Source organism: Syngnathoides biaculeatus, chromosome 12 (assembly GCF_019802595.1).
Source record: "Syngnathoides biaculeatus isolate LvHL_M chromosome 12, ASM1980259v1, whole genome shotgun sequence".
Taxonomy (NCBI): Eukaryota; Metazoa; Chordata; class Actinopteri; order Syngnathiformes; family Syngnathidae; genus Syngnathoides; species Syngnathoides biaculeatus.
The window spans coordinates 9831302-9852027 of NC_084651.1; the positions used below are offsets into that span (position 1 = coordinate 9831302).

General features: G+C 43.0%; 2 protein-coding genes across 3 annotated transcripts; one reads left to right on the forward strand and one right to left on the reverse strand.

Moving 5' to 3' along the window:
- Nucleotides 1-69: 69 nt before the first annotated feature.
- abcg5 (ATP-binding cassette, sub-family G (WHITE), member 5) lies at nucleotides 70-18267 on the reverse strand. The gene is made up of 15 exons (XM_061837201.1): nucleotides 18127-18267; nucleotides 11640-12037; nucleotides 10430-10551; nucleotides 9897-10033; nucleotides 8599-8697; nucleotides 7563-7695; nucleotides 7008-7147; nucleotides 5257-5386; nucleotides 4958-5171; nucleotides 3953-4158; nucleotides 2214-2352; nucleotides 2063-2136; nucleotides 1886-1997; nucleotides 662-774; nucleotides 70-598 (listed from the first exon to the last, which is right to left on the reverse strand). The coding sequence occupies exons 2-15, from the start codon at nucleotides 11795-11797 to the stop codon at nucleotides 414-416; spliced, it is 1962 nt and encodes a 653-aa protein (XP_061693185.1). The 5' UTR covers nucleotides 11798-12037; nucleotides 18127-18267; the 3' UTR covers nucleotides 70-413.
- Nucleotides 12056-20434, forward strand: abcg8 (ATP-binding cassette, sub-family G (WHITE), member 8). Of its 2 annotated transcripts, XM_061837199.1 has the most exons (13): nucleotides 12056-12196; nucleotides 13113-13217; nucleotides 13296-13443; nucleotides 14591-14829; nucleotides 15612-15744; nucleotides 15813-16082; nucleotides 16158-16308; nucleotides 16820-16924; nucleotides 17009-17208; nucleotides 17517-17593; nucleotides 18111-18378; nucleotides 18472-18599; nucleotides 20182-20434. In XM_061837199.1, the coding sequence occupies exons 1-13, from the start codon at nucleotides 12152-12154 to the stop codon at nucleotides 20317-20319; spliced, it is 2007 nt and encodes a 668-aa protein (XP_061693183.1). In that variant the 5' UTR covers nucleotides 12056-12151; the 3' UTR covers nucleotides 20320-20434. The 2 variants fall into 2 exon arrangements, with proteins under 2 accessions (XP_061693183.1, XP_061693182.1); XM_061837198.1 differs by having other exon boundaries at nucleotides 16820-17208.
- Nucleotides 20435-20726: the final 292 nt, after the last annotated feature.

Below are 20726 nucleotides of genomic sequence, written 5' to 3' on the forward strand. Positions count from 1 at the left end.
ATTAAAATACACGAGTGCAATAAGCGCTGGTGTTCCACAAGTTCTATTGTGACAGTAATGCTATCATGCTATTAATAGGTCATATTTACTCAATTGTACAAATAAATTTTTACATTACATTAAAATAAGTGATTTAAAAAAAAAAACATACAGCAGTGCACAGTTGTAATTGTTTACAAACACAGCTAAGGCACATTAAATATTAAGTGAGCAGAGAAAGAGGCTTTATTTATGATTACGTTTTTTAACACTGACTTTACATGTGGATGGTGATTTATTGATGAATAAAAATCACAACAGCTATAAATGAATACTTTATACAGTACATATAAGTTGTTTTCTCACACTATACGACAAAATAATTTGAGCAAATGTTTGGCTGACTGCGTTGGGGTACCTAATGTTACGTCCCGTCAGTGGAGCACGAGTCTGTCTCGGATCTTGAACGAGATGACGCCCAGCAGCAGGAGTGCGGGCAGGAAGGAGTACAGGAGCACAAAGTCCAGCGTGTAGCGGGACACGGCGCCGGGGTAACCCTCGTCCACGATCTGATCGCCCTGCGTGATGAGGCACTGCCCCGGGAAGGGACCGGAGTGATCTGCGGAGAACCGGGAGTGTGGGATTCACGACTCGACTCGGGGTCGGACTTCGGTGAGCTTACTGCACGTGAAGTGAAGGTCGTGGAACTCGGTGACGATGAGCAGCTCGCAGCTGTACTTCTGGAACGTCAAGTAGCCCAGCCACTGGAAGACGGTCGGCATCTGCGCGGTGCTCCTGCTCACAAGATAACAGACAAATGGTTGTTCTTGGTGGTGGGGGGTTAAAAAAAAAGGCACAATAATGGTCTCTGAAATGACAACGTAATCCCTTGCTTATCACCAAATTTAGGTTCCGTACCACCCGGGAATAGGTGAAATCCGTAAAGTGGTGCACTTATTTATTTAATAATTACCATTAGTCATGTCATGTCATGATCCAAACCGATCTTTTTCACAAGGGTTGCAGGAAACCTGGAGCCTATCCCAGTTAGCTTCGGGTGAAAAGCGGACTACAACCTGAACTGGTCGCCAGTCAGTCGAAGGGCAGATATCGACGCCATCGCTGAGCGAGAAGCAATCCCATGCTGCCCGCACCAAAGGCAGGCGTGTGTAGCACTACATCATCAGTGACTCTCTACCATTAGTACAGGTGCAAAAAAAAAAAAAAATATATATATATATATATATATATATAGATATAAAAATTTCTTGCATGTGCAAAAATTGCATATACAAAAAACACACCCAAAACATTTTCACAGACACACTAATAAAAAACAATGCACCAACAAAAATTCACACACACAACCTCCTTAACACACTCAAAATAACCCTAACACATTCATAAAACTTAAATGAATGCCTCCCCCAATCAACACTATAAATATTTTTAATACATATATAACATGAGTCTTAATGTGACTGCTTGGCTTTAACAGGATTAACAACAATAATCATAATTAGAAGTAATTTTCGGACATAATATGAATGCTGCTTGTGCTCATCTCTGAGCAGTGATGTCAGATTTATGGACAAATACTTTTCTTTCACCAATATTCCACTAGTAACACAATTTTAACAGGATTGCTTGTTTTGATGCAAAATAGCATAAGATGTTTTTGACGCCTATTAGTATAAATATAGTTAAATGGCTCTCTCTCAGTATTCACCCACAAGGCAAATGGCACTAATGACCCTCAAAGTTATGTATTTTTTTTTTCTTTTTTCTTTTAATGGTGAAAGAAAAAAGTAGAGTAGTGATAAGTGAACACGCCACTAGTGTGAATGCTTCTCTCTCAGCAGTCACACGATAAAAATACTTCTTTGGGGACCCGTAATAGCGTTACCGTAGGAATCCGGAGCCCACCAGGATCCCTGCAATGTTGAGCAGAGCCACTCCGGTGTTGACCATGTTGGGGTCCTGGACCACGCCCAACAGGACCACCGTCAGCAGCTCGCCTGGAAGACGCCAAAGTTCAAACGCGCCGCAACGCTGACGTCGGCGCCGAGGTGACGGGATGCACCTGTAATGTGAGGAACCATGACCACCGCCGTGAAACACAGGAAGCGCCACGTCTCGGGGTGCATCCCCACCGTCCTTGAAGGCATCGAAAAAAAAAAGCGGGATTAGAGTCTGCGCTTATTTCCAGGAGATGAATCGGTACTTCTTCGTACCAGTACAGGAAGGAGGTAAAGATGACGACACTGAGGATGCTGAAGGGCAGGATGTGGAAGATGTAGGCCAAGAACATTTGCCATTTACTGTACAAGCCATCTTGACTCTCCTGGTCACCGATGGCTCGCAGGGCGGGAACTGCACGACACCGTGATAGCGATCGTACATAAACATACACAAGTCACGATGACTGCAATGACTGTTATCTCCCAGATCCAAGGTCAGGGTCACGTCCTCCTCCTGCTCAGGCTGTCTGGCTGCTTATGACGTGTGTTTTATTGTCTCTTATCGGCGCAATCGGAATCAAATACTGTAAACTGATAAGTGAGCTAGTCGACAGCTGAGAGCCGACACATTCGCTGCCATTGACGGGTGTACAAGTCAAATGGCAACGTTAGCTGAGAAGCCTGGCAGGGAAAGAGTTTTATGCGATGGAAAAACTGGAAGACTGGACTATGAAGAAATTAATATCAAGGAAGTACATACATACAGTACTTCATAACTTAGGCCTCCATATACATCTCACTTTGTAAGGCAGTAGAACCAATGAGCAAACAAATGCTATGAAAATAGCAGTATCATTTCATTTCTCTTGAATTTAATAACCACAGAGCATTAAAAATGCCCAAAAATATTATTATCTTAAATGAGACTTAAAAAATAGAAAGTAACTCGGGGGATTACTTCTCAGGAAGAATTTGCATCTTTGTGGAAGATGCCAAACAGGCCCAGTCATATTGTATTTATATACACAAAATGACACGACAGCGCTTAACTTCCAGTATAATTTCCATCCAGGAATATGGATTTGCATTGCTTATAGACTTTTTACTCATGATCATGAAATCATGATGGTGTGAATGTTGACAATTGAGGCTACTTCAGTTCACGCAGACTGCCATAAAAAGTTCATTTTGTGTAGCACTTGCAGGCTCGTATCACGGACACAAAGATAAGGCGAGAGACAAACTTCACAAGTGGAGGTTTGTAGGTTAAAAGGCACTGAGGGAGGTCGCTGAACTCTGAAAACCTCAAGCGCAGAAATTAAGAAAGTCCTGCACATCGTTGAGAAAATGAGAAAATTATTATTTTATCTCCAAAAAGGGGGGCGCTTCAAAAAAGTTTGGGAACTGCTGCCCTCAACCCAATGAGATTCACTTGATAGGAGTGTTTTTTTTAATATTTAAAACTGACTATATAAAAAACACATTCTGGCGGCACAGTGGAATAACTGGAAAGCATTGGCCTCACAGTTCTGAGGTCCCGGGTTTGATGCCAGCCCTGCCTGCGTGGAGTTTGCATTTTCTCCCTGTGCCTGCGTGGGTTTTCTCCAGGCACTCCGTTTTCGTCCCACATCCCACAAACATGCAGCATTAATTGGACACACTAAATTGCCCCTAGGTGTGATTGCGATTGCGGCTGTTTGTCCCGATGTGCCCTGCGATTGGCTGCCAGCCAGTTCAGGGTGTAGCCCGCCTCCTGCCCATTGACAGGTGGGATAGGCTCCAGCACTCCCCGCAACCCTTGTGAGGATAAGCGGCTAAGAAAATGAATGGAATGATAATACAAAACAGTAGCTCAAGTTTGAAATTCATGTGCATAGGTACATTTTCTATATTCATTTTTGGACTAATCCTCAACTGTCTTTTCTATTTCTCCGACAGGCTCTGCCTAGCAACAAGTGACGTCAAATGTGGCCAGAAATGTAGGGCTCGGATTGGATGCTGCCGTTACTTACAGAGGGCGACGGCGTTGAGCATTCCGGTGTAGGGCGAGGCGCCGACGCTCTGATAGATGATGCCTATGCGGTCCTGCACGGCGCCTTTAGCGACGTTGTCGTCCAAACGCATGACGAAGAACGCCACGAAGAGGCCGTAGATCAGGTTCTGAGAGAGACGCATCAGGACCCCCATACGATCTCTGGACAGGTTCCGCATGGTCCGCCTTTGGAGAACATTTTCATTTCATTGAAAAAAGAATTTAAAGAGAAATAGTTTAGCCCTGCTCAATAATTAATTTTTTTTCCATTATTCAATTATTTGATTTGACATTTTGATTTGTATTGATTATTTTTAACTGTATTCAATTTGTATACTTGAATTAAAATGTGCAGCAATTGAGAAAAAAATCTTTAAAACAACCTTTTTCACAGTCTCATTCAAGGGACCAAAAGATGATTTTTCATATCCATTTGTATAATCTAATATTTTTTTCACTCAAAATTTGATTTTTAATGCATTATCTTGTTCCCATTAAATAAATTATTATAATTTTACAGTTTTTGTATATTATTATTATTTGCATTTAAAATTGTACTTGTCAATTTTGTTAAAATGCATTTATTTTATTGCATAATATGTGCTAAAAAATAATGGTAATTTATCAATAAAGTATATTTCAGAAATATTAATCACTTTGTATTTTATATTTTAAAATGCTTTCTGAATGTGTAATGATCACTTTGCATCCTTATGATAGTGTATCAGAATAATATTTCTTTACCCTATGTATGAAATGCGCTATAGAAATAAATTTCCCTAATATTAACAAATATGGCCCACAGAGCTGTCCTGTGGACTCTGGCTATTTGCTGGAGATAGCAACCTAACAGTTTACCCCCCCCCCCTACCCAAAATCTGCAAAAAGGTGAATTTGCGAATGCCAAAGCGTGAATGTGTGGACATTCGTTCACTGTATTTTCAAATCTTCTCAACAATGTCAATGAAAAAGTATTTGCAGTGACCTGAGCAGCACGGCCAGCTTGGCGGCGCCTCCGGGCGACTCTTTGCTCTTGAAGGGGATGGCGGCCTTGTCGCGGCCGTCCAGGCTCTGCTGCGTCCTGGCCAACATGCGCCTGAAGATGGCCGACTTCTGGTAGGAGCACGTGATCTCGTGCATGCGGCTGAAGGTGGCCGCCTCGCGCTCGCTGCTGCGGGTGTCCACCGACGTGAAGTCAACTGGTTTTGGAAGGGACGTCAAATCATGGAATGTTTCACTTTTACGCTGTACGTTACTCAACCTTCTTTGCCTGTGGTACAATACCGTAGATGTCAAAGGGGTTGCAGTATTCTGGACATTCGTATCCACACTGGCTGAAGAAGTCCACCATCTCATCGGGTTGGCCGCAGAAAACTAACTCACCGCGACTCATCACTGCAATCCTGCTGAACACCTGCACATACCCCCCCCCCCAAATAAAGCAATAACTGTAATGACCTGTTGTCCAGTGTTCCTAACACAACAGTAAAATGAAGTGAGCACATTCACACAGAAGCTGCTGTCAGCCACAGCTCACGTTCAGAAACTCACACATTGAGATTTCAAGCCATCTAAACAGGATGGATCTCTTTAAGGCACACGTCTTTATTTCACAATGACATTACAATATTAACAGAATTTGATACATTTTCACTTATGGCAGCTGTAATGTACCACATGTAATGAACGAACGTCACTAAGTGCAGAAGTTATTTTTGTAACTGAGACTCACTGATTATGCAGTAGTGCATGCACCTCTAACGTAGCAGAAAGCACTGTAGTACTTTCTATCGCACAGCTTTTGATAATTAATGCAGAGCAGTGATTAATTAGCATTGCACAATTATGAATCACTACTCTGTATTAAATATTATGATTAAGGAGTAAAATGGACGTCTGCAACATAAGGTGGGGCACTGCCCCTGGTGCCCCTGTGGCTTCTAAAGCCTCCCAAATTAGAATTATCCATCCATTCATTTTCTTTGCCGCTTATCCTCACAAGGGCTGCGGGGCGTGCGAGAGCCTATCCCAGCTTTCAACAGGCAGGAGGCAGGGTACACCCTTAACTGGTCGCCAGCCAATCGCAGGGCACATCGAGACAAACAGTTGAACTCACAATCACACCTAGGGGCGATTTAGAGTGTCCAATTAATGGATGTGGGTGGAAACCAGAGTGCCCGGAGAAAACCCACGCAGGCACGGGGAGGACATGCAAACTCCACACAGGCGGGGTTTGAACCCGGGTGCTCCACAGTGCCACCAGGGTTTTAACATTTTAAGCAATTTCTAAAATATGAGCGACCCGACAAATGACGTGGAAAATGATGGCATGTGTGCTCTTGATGCTTGTCGCTGCTGACCATACACAGGATCTGCCATCACAAATATTGAAAAGGATTAACCTTTACAATTATTGGAAATGAGATCAAGGAGTAAAAACTAAACCCACGCAATAATCTCTTACAGACATTCAGTAATTGGGCCTTTGCTGACTTTGATCTTAAGTTTAAATTTTAACTATTCAACAAGCTCAACATTTACCATTGTCGATCCAGACAGGTGAGTTGCTATTTTGAGTCCTCCATAGGGCATACGCAATAACGGACCCAAGATAGAAGGTTGACTGAAAGCATTCATTTATATAAGTCATGTATGACAACTCTTTCCACAGGGGCTGTTATTCCATTGCCCTTCTTGGTCAAAAGCTTTGTGTGATCAGTATCAAATATGCACTACTGGGTAAGCAGGGGCCGTACCCCACCACAACAGTTTTAGTCAGTTTCCTTTCAATTCAAAGCTTCAGACAGAGAAGGGATCCAAAAAAGTCCTGTCATGCTTTTAAAGTCACATATGGGTCATGGTGACATCAGAGACATGAGCAGTGCCCCACCAGCAGCAATTTATAAACTTCATATAATGCCTTTTTCTTCATCGTCACGCCTACGCAGGAATCAAACTTCACTGCTGCCCAAGTCTGACGATGCTGAGAATATCCGTAACCGACTCAAATGCCATTTGACTTTGTGCGTTCTTACCGTGAAGAGTTCCGAGCGAGGTTGGTGGATGGTGACGACGACGACGCGGTTCCTGCGGGCCAGCTCGGCCAGCAGCACCACGATCTGATTGGCCGTCATGCTGTCCAGGCCCGTGGTGGGCTCGTCCAATAGGATCACCCCTGCCGACGGTGACATCATCCCCGCTTTAAACTTTGAAACTCGACTCGTCGCAGATAAGCGCTGACTTATTTATTACTTCATTAGTCTAATGAGGACAATTAAAAGATTGTCTCTCAAAGTGCAATTAAATGGAGATTAATTCATTTTCTGCCTGATTGGAGAGGAAACGAATGGGAACTCACACTCTAAGTGTGAGTGTGCATGAGTGTGTGTGTGTGTGGTCATTGTAATCCTGAATGATGAGGACAAGGGTCTTCATCCTCAACGGAGTTCCGCAGACCTGCTAAAACGAGCCCAGAGCCCTCCCTCAACTCTTTCTCATTGTGTTTTGATAACAGTAGAGTTTACTTTCACCTCCATCTTTCTTCTTCTTCTTGGGAGAATAGCACCCCCTCCCCCCGCCTCCCTACTTACGGGGGTCTTGCAGGAGCTGGCTGGCGATGGAGACCCTCCTCCTCTCACCTCCGGAGATTCCCGGGAAAACACGGCCGCCGATCACGCTTTGGGCCACGTGGCTCAGACTCAGCTCAGCCATCACTGATGACACCTTTAGAAATATTAACTGTGTCATACACAAACAATTAGATTTTATATTTCAGTTCACGGTGTAGTCTGCCTTTCACCCAAAGTGAGCTGGGACAGACTCTGGCACTACTGTGACCCTTGTAAGGATAAGAGACTTAGATAAATGGATGGATGTTTTTCTAATTATAATAGTTTAGAAATAATGCATCATCATAACTTAAATAAGATTTAATAGTACCTTTCAAGGAACTGGAAAATTCAAGCAAGGATATTTAATATATTATCAATCTATGACATAAATATATTTGTTATTTTACCTAGAATGGATTATACATCCAAAACATTGTATTGGATGAAATATGACTTATTTTGTTTTGTAAAGTACTCATGATTTCTAGATTTTACTTGTATTTGTTCTAGGCGCGGCACGTTGGAACAGCTGGAAAGCACTGGTTCTGAGGACCCAGGTTCAATCCCGGCCCTCCCTGTGTGGAGTTTGCATGTTCTCCCTGTGGCTGGGTGGGTTTTCTCCGAGCACTCCGATTTCCTCCCACATCCCAAAAACATGCAACATTAATTGGACACTCTAAATTGCCCCTAGGTGTGATTGTGAGTGTGGATGTTTGTTTCTATGTGCCCTGCGATTGGCTGACGACCAGTTCGAAGTGTACCCTGCCTCCTTCCCGTTGACACCTGGGATAAGCACCGGCACTCTCGCAACCCTTGTGAGGATAAGCGGCGAAGAAAATGGCTGAATGGATACTGTTATAGTATTTTTAAAATCACACACCACAGTGTTCTTTATTATTAATGTCCTTCTTTGTCTTTAAAATGAGATGACAATTTTTAAATGAACTAATGATTATGATCTGATTCCTCACACCTCTATCCATCCATGTATTGCCCATGAGCATGGTAGTCCCACCTTGTTTTGGATGGCTTTGGCTGAATGCTTTCTGAGGGCCAGCTGTGCTGTGTAGGTCAAAGTCTCTTCCACAGTCAGATAACTCAGGAGGTTGTCACTCTGGGAGGGGGGGAAAAAAAAAAAAACAGAAAAGAAAACCCAAAGGGAATATTGGACGAGACTGCTTATATATGGCGAAGACTGTGCAGACGCACGGTAAAGTATCTGTATTGATGCATGGTGAAAAGTGTTGATGCAAAATGAATAGACTGTAACACACACACACACACACACACACACACACACCACACACACACACACACAACACACACACACACACACACACACACACACACACACACACCTTGAACCTATAGCCGTCCTCAATTAACACGCAGTCCAATTGCGTTCCTCCATAGAGTCTCTCAAAGCGAATGACTTTAATATCAGGCGCTCGTATCAGCCGCTCATCTGCAGCTTAGCAGCCAAAGTTAATGACAAAGCTTCGAGTCGACGGCCAAGTGTGTGCGGGCGTGCGCGTCTTATCGGCGAGCGGGGGAGATAATTTAAAAGGGGCTGTGTTTTTAATTCGGTTTTTGGATACACTTGAGCACCTCTCACTGGGAGATTAGGAGCATGAGGAGGCCATGGAGGACCTCAAAGTTAATTTAAGTACTGCGAAAACCTTTGGCAAGACTTTCTTCCTGGAGTTTACGAACCCAAATAGCTACAGTATGTGCAAAGTGTCTGTTGTGTGCGCAGTAATGGAGGTTATAGATGGGGGGATTGGGGAAGACAACGAGAAACTATTTGTCAAACAGTCACTTCGTTTTTGACTATGACGGTCACATGGACAACAATTATGCCTAAAACAAAAGCATAAATACACTTTTTTGGAATAAAAACTCATTGTTGAAGAACACTTGGGCTGATGCAGTTTAACGTTGGTCATTACGGTGGTACGCAAAACTTATGTACTTATTTTTGTGGTGGTATTGGTGTAAAATGACTGTAAAGTACTGAGCTAGAGGATTTTGAAAACCAAGAAGAGGTGGGGGGGGGGCTAATTTTGATTTGCTGTTCAAATATCTAAGCAATGTGATTGGGGCAGCCATTACTTTTTTCAGCTGCAGTAACAGAATTACATGCAGAAATAAAGAAACTAGATTAGATGTGGTTAGAATAAACAATTACGGGAGTATATTCTCTTACAATTATTCTATTAAATGAAAAAAAATGGATGCTGGATGGTATAAATGCCATGGAGAACCCCCCGCCCCCTCTGAAAATTTACAAATACGCCCGTGTGTGTACGTCACCTGCAGCACATAAGAGAAGCAGTCCTGGTATTCTTCTCTCGCCAGTTTCCTGCCATTGACGAAGACTTCACCCAACAGGGTGCCGGAGTTCCTGATCCGTCCCGAGATGGCGTCCAACAACGTGGTCTTCCCGGAACCTATACAATACAAAAATATTTCCATTTCATTGCGATCATGGGACAAGTGTTGCAGGCCCCCACGACATTCACACCATCAACCCATTTTCCATACTACTTATCCCTGGGTTTTCTCCGGGTATTAATACTTCCTCCCGCATGGACGAAACATGCATCCCCGTTCCCTTAAATACTCAATAATTGTCAATGTGAGTGTGAACAGCGTCCCACCAGTGACCACCGATCTTTGTAACACTCCACCTCCCTTTTCCTGTTGCTTCCCCTTGTCCTTTCGCTTCTATTTGGAGCTGCAGAAAATTATAGCGATTTTTTTCCAAAGGACTCGAGGTCTAATGATTGTATGGGACGAATTCTTCCCGGCAACAAGTTGTGGCAGGGTCTGAGCTGCGAGCCCACCTGAGTTGCCCAGGATCCCCATGATCTGCCCGCTGTCCACGTGGAAGGAGACGTTGTTGAGGATCTGACGAGTCCATCGCTTCCTGTAGGAGGGCAAGTCCCACCAGGGGCCCACACGCTCGCTGCAATGACAGAAAAGCCCTCATGAGATCTCAATCTTCTGCCAAGGCTGAATAATAATACCAGATAAAAATGGATTGCCCCTGGTAGTGTCACAAAAACGAGTAGTAGGGCTGTGGTTATTGTTCAAACCAGAGCTCGAACCACAAAATGGGTCAGAACTTATTAACGTCATGCCAAGGGTTAGAAGCAAGATGTGAGTTACAACTACAAATAGGGTCACAAAAAAGTTCCATTTGGGTTAGGAATAGGAAATAATTACCGTAGTGTCTCAAGTTATGAGTTTACAGTACTGTAATTACCGGCATACAGAGCGCACCTGGTTACAAGCCTCACCGAGTACATTTGTAAAGGAAATCCCATTTGGTACATACATACGCCACACCTGTGTAAAAGCCGCAAGTGCCCACATTTAAACAAAATATTTACAAAGAAAGATGGTACACAGAAAGAGTTTAATGCTAGTGCTGCGCTAAAGCTAGCTCTAACGCTAGTGCTAAGAGGGCCAGCTAAAATAAAACTTACCGGTAAATATCACTGAGACACGCCAGTAACACAGCAACAACATGGTAGCACAGCACTAACGCTAGCGCAGCGCTAACAGGGCCGGTAAAAGTCACTTCCTCGGCACATATATTCCACTAGTATCATTCTTACCTTTTCTACTCGAGTGCCCCCTTGCGGTCATTAGAAAAAAAAAAATGCATAAATTCGCCACATAAACTGCAGGGTTGAAACCGTGTGAAAAAAGTCGCAGCTTGTAGGCGGGAAATTACGGTATTTTGACTGACAACGCTAATATTGCAAATCATCTTTCAGTATAGAAATGTAATCTATGGGAGTGCCACAATCTGTTAAATAGAACGTACAAACAGTTTGTGCACCATAACTAAATAATTGTGATGAGTGTCAAATAGTCAAAACTATGGTAACATCTTGGGGGAGGATAACAGAATTTGGACTTGGGATAAAAGTAGCATCAGGAATGAGGGTCTGGGGTAAAACAGGTGGGGTTAGGTTAGCAGTGGAGTTAGGCTTAGACGACCAGAAAAGGGGTCAGAACAGAATCTCCAGTTCCAAGCGCGCTTACCTGACTGAGTAGGTGATCTTGCTGACGCTGAGCGAGCATCGCGGCTCGGCTGTCTCGACTCCGCCATCTTTCACAGCTTCTGACACAAACTTGAAGGATTCTTTGCCCTCGCTGTCCTGGCCGGGACACTCCAGCTGCACCGTGTACGTTCTGCTCATCTTTAAAACCCGTCCACATGAGCTCCACGTCCCCTCAGACTAACCGGAGAGAGCCATAAACACACTGCTGGAGCATGTGGCCTTATCTCAGGGAACTTTGATCCACACTCATATAAAGCAGACAGGGAGGCAAGCAGCGTGTGCTCGAGTGCGGCACGAAGCATGTGAGGTGACGGGACATCATTTTGGAGGAGACTTTTCTGAGACGGGACTGCAGAACACCGGGCGTTGAGAGAAATCCTAAAGATTGGGGGGAATAAAAAAAGAACGTGGTTGAAGAGGGGCGAAGGAGAGGTGCGCAGAGGGGGTGCATTGACCATTTGACCAGACAAACAACCCACGTCCGGCGTCATTATGGACACAAATAGCGGCTTCGGTCACACCAACGGATCTTCGCAGGTCTGTCACCGAATTGGACATCATTTGCTTTCATTTATTTGTAGTCTTTTATCATTTTTTTAATGGGCATTTTATTGCATGGATTGCAAATTATTGTGGTTAGACAACTTAATTAGGGTTGGAACCAAGGATTTTCATAATTTCGAAGTAAACATGGACAGGCGTAAAAAAAATTCAGATCGATAAATGTGTATCTCTAGTATGAAATACGTGAAACTTCTAAATGTCCACTTCTAATAGCTCAATTCCATTGACAAATATCTTAAATGTTGAGAGGAATGCTGTAAATATGCCCCTTAAATATAATCAGATGGTTCGTTTGAGCATGTTCTGCGCTGTAGTAAAGCGTGTGTACTTCACAAAGATTTTATTTGAAACTAGAATTTATGTTGAAGCATTACATAAGGGGACTCTGGACCAATGCAGGTAAAATCATATTACAGTTCTCCAGCCACAACGTTAGGTACCACTCCTAGGAATGTTTTTGACACATGGGCTCTACACTCGGAAAAAAAAATGTTTTTGCTAAAAACAATGCTCTGCTTCACTTTGATCCGTTTATTGGTGTATGTTACACGTCATATGTAGCTCTATGTAGCATGCCTGTCTAAATAATGCCATGTCCTGTTGCAAATGTACAGTATTTGGGCCTTCTCTGTGAATTTTTTCCACTTAATGCACAAATTTGAAGTATGATTGCTTTAAGAAGGCTGATAGAGTTTAAATTACATTTGCCAGCACTAATCATTTCTGAAAGCCCTGCGCACTTTAGATTGACATGGCAAGAAAAAGAAATCTGATAATAAATGTAACATCTACAAACATACCGGAAGCAGCGTCGATATGAAGAAACACTATGAACCCAATTTGATGGAACAAATATTCAAATTAAGGTTGCAAAATGATTGCTTTTCAGCTGCCCCCAGACAGACAACTGTTCTCGTCAGAGGAGGACAGCAGCCTTTACTTCACATACAGCGGTGACTGCAACCAGCTGGAAGTCAACAACCTGCGCTATGAGGTGAAGGCACCCTCAACACGGATCACACCATACACGTGCATGCAGCCTGGACTCGAGACTCCACGTGTGTGTTGACAGGTGGACACGGCGGCGCAGATTCCCTGGTATGAGAGGCTGTCAGAGTTCAAGATGCCGTGGGAGATTAAAGGCAACAAGCAGACGGCCATCGACAAACTGAGCCTGCGCGTCCGCAGCGGGCAGATGTTGGCTATCATCGGAAGCTCTGGTACACTTGCAATATATTTAAAAAAAAAAAAAAAACACTTTCATGCATCTATGTGGAAAAGTTTTGGAAAAGGAAGGATCGAAAAAGTTGGCCCCGCCACCCATTTTATTTTTAGATTTAAAAAACATGTAAAACAAACATTTGAAAACAGGTAAGGATTGTACAAGGATTGTATTTCCATTCATCCATTATCCGAGCCGCTTATCCTTACAAGGGTTGCAGAGTGCTGGAGCCAATCCCAGCTATCTTTGGGCAGGAGGCGGGTCACACTCTGAACCCGTTGCCAGCCGATTGCAGGGCACATAAAAACAAACAACCAATCACGCCTAAGGGCAATTTAGAGTCTCCAATCATTGCGTGTTTTTGGGATGTGGGAGGAAACCGGAAACCCACGCAGGCACGGGGAGAACATGCAAACTCCACACAGGCGGTGCTGGCATTTGAACCCAAGTCCTCAAAAATGAGAGGCAGACGCTCTAACCAGCCGTACACCGTGCTGCCAGGATTGTATTTTAGATTTTAGAATTTCTCCATCCATTTAATTTTCAAAAATAAATGCGCTACAAAATGGATGACAATACATTTTATGTATTTGTGTCAAAGAATATTGAGAATTATATTAAGAAAATACCATAACTTCTTTAAAATTAATAATACTAACTTAGATATTAACCCAAAGGCAAAACACATCCAAATACATTATATATGTGAAACTTAAATACCTTATGCTTCAGAAAATGTACAATTTTATTTTCAACTATTGAAATGTTTGAAATTTGTAAGCACCATTAGAAATATTGGTTAAAATAAATATTTTTTAAAATATAAAAAAATAATACCCAATAGATATCTTGTAAAAATATTTGATAGAAAAATATTTCCAATTAAAAGGTATGTACTGTACAAACACACACACACATATATACATACATATATATATATATATATATATATATATATATATATATATATATATTTTTTTTTTTTTTGGTATATATTTAAAAAAAAACTGAATATTGCTTGATTTTAATAATATTAATTGGGAATATAATTTTTTTCATATTCATTTTAAGGCCAATTTAGTATCGCAGAAACTCCTATGACTACTATTTATAGTAATTCTAAATGCACGGTTACGCCCGTGCAGGATGCGGTAAAACGTCGCTGCTGGACATCATCACATGCCGTGACGAAGGCGGCAGCGTGACCTCCGGCCAGATTCTGATCAACGGTCGGCCCAACACAGCCCAGCTGGTGAAGAAGAGCATCGCACACGTGCGCCAGGACGACCGTCTTCTTCCTCACCTCACCGTGCGCGAGACGCTCGCCTTTGTGGCCAAACTCAGGCTGCCCACGCACTTCACACAAGCCCAGCGGGACCAGAGGGTAACATAAATGCCGCTTTTCCATTAAAAATTTCCTGAGCAGCCTGGCCTTGCTCTGCCCCTGCCACATTGGGCACGGCCTGGCTTGGCCTCGGTTGCTTTGTCGTTACAATTCCATTATATTACACCAATCAAAAGACCAAGACCTACATCTGTCAGATGAAATCAACACGACGACCCTCCTTGGCCGACGAGGAACGGTCCATTGTCAGCCTCAAAAATGTGCAATGGAAATACGACAACAGATTGAAGAACCGGACTGGTTGGGGGTAGAACCGGTACAATGGAAATGGGGCTTCAGTTAGCAAAGTAGGCTGAGCTGAGCGAGGAGCGCCGGCATAGCGGCCCAGAGGAGTTGAGGAGTGATAAGGAGTGATGCAACTGGAAAAGGAGGCATTCCTTCTGTATGCACACTATTGTGTGTGTGTTTCTTTCAGCTTGTCCCTTTCGGGGTCGCCACAGCGCATCATCTCAGATGAACGCATATATATGTTTGGCACAATTTTTACGCCGGATGCCCTTCCTGACGCAACCCTTCTCAGGGAGTGGAGGCCCCAAAGAGGCCCCAGTGGGATACGAACCCACAACCCCTGGTTTACCAAACCAGTGCTCTAACCACTGAGCTACGGGGCCTCCACTATGTTCCTTGGATTCAGAATACTCTGGTGCCCTAGAGAAATTCTGACAATGGCCCATCCCAATCAGAGCACATTGGCTAGTCGGATGAGCTGCAAAAAGGTCGATCCAGGTCTGACCAGATTTGGGCCATGTTCCTCTTCTCAGGTGGACGACGTTATCGCAGAACTGCGACTAAGACAGTGCGCGCACACCAGGGTAGGAAATGACTATGTGAGGGGGGTTTCTGGAGGAGAGCGGAGGCGGGTGAGCATCGCGGTCCAACTCCTCTGGAACCCAGGTAAAAGAATCTTCTGGAAATGTTTCAGTTAACAGACCAATCCCCGAACCAACCATTTAGGGTTTCAGGTATTTTGATCCTGGACGAGCCCACGTCGGGTCTGGACAGCTTCACGGCACACAATCTTGTCATCACGCTGTCCCGCTTGGCCCGGGGGAATCGTCTGGTTCTCCTGTCTGTCCACCAGCCTCGCTCCGACATCTTCCAGCTTTTCGACCTGGTAGTCTTGCTGTCATCGGGTTCGGCCGTATACTGCGGTGCCGCCCGAGACATGGTGCCGTACTTCACGGCACTGGGCCACCCGTGCCCGCGGTACTGCAACCCATCTGACTTCTATGGTAGGGCATTTCGAGTTCTCCACCTTGTAACAACATTAGAACGTCTCTAAAAAGCTTCTTGTGCTTGCTTACTAGTGGACCTGATCAGTATAGACCGTCGTAGCCCAGAGCAAGAGGCTAAGTGTAGGGAGCGATCCCAGGTGTTGGCTGAGCAGTTTTCGGAAAAGGTCCGTGACACCGACGACCACATGTGGAAAAGCAGCACGGCCCTGACGCCCTCTGACAGGTCGCTTCATACTTAGCATGTTCGAATTTGAACCCAAAAAAATAAAAAAAAGTGTCCAAATACATGTCAGCGTACCAGTTGATGGGATTTACCTACAATCTTACAATATGTTAGCATACAAGAGGTTAGCATGTTTGTGTTTTGTCAATGGAATTGTATCCAAGTACAAGACAAGATGGAAAATCCTTGTCAATCTTCTGTTGCCATCTTGCCATTGCCTACATTGTCATCGTAACAAATGTTAGCATTTTTTTACTCTAATCAGAAATAATACAACTGCAAAATCCAGATTTATTTGCCTTAGTGGTTTCTTTACCCAATGCTTGTTATATGACACATACCGAGAGTCAGCATTTAGTCAAATCCCATTATTTATTTTTTTTTTACCCAATTACAGGGCATAATGTCAAATCCAGATCTTCCTTATTGTTGTATTGTTTATCTTGCAATATGTTAGCATTTGATCAACACTTGAAAAATAAAACGCCTGCTTTTGCTTCCCTATTTGCAGCAACTCCCTGCAGTCCGATAAGGCAGAAGGAGACAAAGTCATCGTCATCTCCAAGGAGAGAGACAGACTACCAGGCCGAATACAGCAGTTTGCAATCCTCATAAGGTCAGCCTATCAAAAAAGAAAATTAAAAAAAAAAAAAAAAAAAATTGAGCACATCCCGTACCCAACCATGTGCTCCTCCGCCAGGCGGCACATGTACAACGACTACCGAGACCTTGTCACCCTGTTGGTCCACGGCTTCGAGGCGCTACTCATGTCCCTGCTGGTGGGCTGCCTGTACTATGGTGCTGGAGAGCAGCCTCTTTCCATTCAGGACACGGTGGCCTTGCTCTACATGATAGGAGCGCTCACTCCCTTCGCTGTGGTGCTGGACGTCATAGCCAAATGTGAGAACACGCATGGCACTTTAGTATCAAAACCCCAATTGACATTAAAGTTCAGGCATTCAATGTCCTCTGGCATGTCGTATATGTTATCAAAGATGATGGACTTTATATAATTAGAGTTGATTAAGTGTTCAGATAATGACGTGAGCAGCCAGCGTATCTTAAACCAAAGTCCACAGCTAACCGTCAGATCACTTTATTCGGGACGCCACTAAAGATGTGATAAAAACAGCACTGGTCAGCTTTTAGGTAGGTGACGGCATGTTAAGTAAATTATGGTTGAAATTCTTGGGAAATGTTCTGTGTAGGTCACGGAGAGAGAGCCATGCTCTACCATGAGCTGGAAGATGGCATGTACTCAGTCACCTCCTACTTCTTTGCCAAGGTATAGTACACAAAGTCACCGCTAGGGAACAGCCTTGCTCCACGGAGAGCCCACAGTAAATTTGCATAAACTCTCAAACAACTCGAAAAAGCTGGGTACTAGTTATTAAGAATTTATCAAACGCTAACATGCAAATATATAAGACGACAAATTGGGTAGAAGTGCTACGGTGAGTGAGTGATAAAATGCTAACCCGTGCTAGCACATAGCAAGATAGAAATCAAGTACAGAGAATGCCAGTGCAGACAGGTAAAGATTTTGTTTTTGTTACTTTGTTTGTTCTGAATTCCTTTTGTGTTTTTAGCTGATTCTGATTTTACCTGTGGTTGGATACTATTTCTAATACGTTCACAAAAATGCTAATATGCTAACATGATAACATAGATAAAAACATCTAGGCGGATCAGTCGACTTTTCATTCTGTCTTGTAGTAGTCTATTTCTGAAAATTCAAAATGCTAACATGCCATTATTTGGCAGATGTAAAAAAGAAAAAAAAATCATAATTGTGTCTGCAGGTGTTGGGAGAGTTACCTGAGCACTGCGTGTTCACCTTGGTGTACGCTCTGCCCATCTACTGGCTGGCGGGCTTGAACGAGGCTCCGGATCACTTCCTGCTCAACTTTCTGCTGGTGTGGCTGATGGTGTACTGCAGCCGAGCCATGGCGCTCTTCGTGGCCGCCGCGCTGCCCACCCTGCAGACCTCCGCCTTCATGGGCAACTCACTCTTCACCATCTTCTACCTGACCGGAGGCTTCGTCATCAGTGTCGAGAACATGTGGCTGGGTGAGGAAACACACAGAGTCGTCGTGACCGCGGTTGTGTGTCAGGGCGGGTTCGACGAACTTTTAAAAATGGATAATTACTGATTCATTGCAGTGGCGTCGTGGCTCTCCCACGCTTCTTTCATGCGTTGGGGCTTTGAGGGACTTCTTCTGGTGCAGTTCAGAGGGAATAAATACTCCCTCACCATTGGCAACTTCACCCTGCAAGTGGATGGAATATATGTGAGTGCGACCTATTTTTAAACATAAAAAGTAACTCATTCCTTAATTTGGTCCCCCCAAAAAGTTTTTTTATTCTTCTAATTAGCAGTCTACCTAATGTAATGTGAGAAAATAGTCTCCACTCTCCAGTGCAATTTTTCAGCAGTTTATTGATAATTGGGGGAAGAGTATAACCCATAAGCTGCTGTCAGCCACAGTTCACACGCAGACACTCACACCTTGATGGACCAAAACCACCCCACTAGGCACCGCCTCTTAAAGGCACACTCTAGTACACAGATGCTTCAATGCCTACACTACTTTATTTTCTACACACTTTATTTTAATGATAAAATACCTTTACAATGTGTTTCATTCTTTTATTTTATTGTTCAAAAGGTTGAGGGATATTTAGTATTTTTTTTTTTTAAATACAGATTCTTCTCACAGATGTCTTTAACTGCTTAACAGACAGTGTATTGATTGTTTTTAATGTTTCATACACTAACAAGTGCATCCTCTTATCTTTGTTCTATATGTGGCACTCAATAGAACATTTTGGATAGCTCGGGTCGCGATGAATAGTAAAAAATATACCAACCACAATTTATTTTTTAATCTCTCTGAACCCTTAGACTAGTTGGGGGTGCAGGGTGTGGGAGGGAGCATTAAATAGTGGTAAAATGTAACATAATAGCTTAAATATTGAATCCAATTACAATAATGTTATCAACACTGATAGATTGAGATGTTAAATATGATTATAGAATATAATGCAACAATACTTGAATTAATTAGTTGAATTAATTTTGATGTATGAAGTGATCAATATTAAATGGATGTAAAATAGTAGACTTAATAGTAAAAATTAAGAAAAATAGAACACAGCAGCATTACATTATTGCTAATTAGAAAAGTACATTTTCAATTGAAAATCTGAAATTTTCAAATGTATCATTTTCAAAGCCTTTAGTTAGGTGGAGTGAACGCAGGCCACAAAAAAAAAAAAAAACGTAACGAGAACAAAATATTAACTGCTACTCTTGTTTTGAAATCTCTTTTGGCTCTCACACTGGATGACTCCTAACCCTCTAAGGCAGGGGTGTCAAACTCATTTTTGTCGTGGGCCACATTGTAGTTACGGTTTCCCTCAGAGGGCCGTTATGAGTGTGAAACCATGAAAATCTTTCACATCATATTTACAGATGAAATTCATGAGCTAGTCTTCTAATCACAGATCAAGGGTAAAGGGTTTTTGAACTATCGCTGTTGTTTGGGCACAGAATATTGGTCGCAATATCTCATTGCTATCATTTATGATATGACGATTTGAAACTTTCGTACAGATTTTATAAATCATGGAAGTTGATCCTCAATTTTCCTTCACGGGCCACATAAAATCATGCGGTGGGCCAGATTTGCCCCCCCGGGCCCTGAGTTTGACACCTGTGCTCTAAGGATACTAATCATTAAATCACTGTAAAAGTAAAAAAATAATTGCCATAATAACAGATAAATATGTCTTCATAAAAACAGTTGCAAAGCAGATGTGCATCCAACCCAATAGTTTAGTGCATAACGCTTGTGTGTGTTGTATGTCGAGGTGGTGGAGGCCATGAACATGAACCAGTATCCTCTGTACTCGTGCTACCTGGTGCTGCTGGCCGTGTGCTTGGTCTTCATGGCGCTCTACTACATCTGCTTGAAATTCATCAAGCAGAAGTCGAGTCAGGACTGGTGATCCACGTCAGCGACATCATCATAGCTATGAAGATTCCAAGTTCGACCGGGTCAACGCCAAACAATCTGGAGAAAGTGAACAAATTATCAGCAATTGAAATAATAATAATAAATTATTATTAGCAAAAAAAAAAAAAAAAAAACGGTAAAACTGACGGTGATGACCTGGTCTTTGTGTTAGTGGAAACGTGTTGCGGTACCCCAATCTGCCGCTGGATGGCAACAGAGCACCGCAGTAATCTTGAGGTACAGGGAGAAACTTCTCACACTAATCTGCAGTTATTTGCTTGCTCCATTTTTGATCTTTTGTTTTGTGTATATATAAGTTTATTAGGTTTAAAAATGGTTTTACTGTATGCACCGTTATTAAAACAATGAACACCCCTTGGAGAGATTTACTCAAAAAAT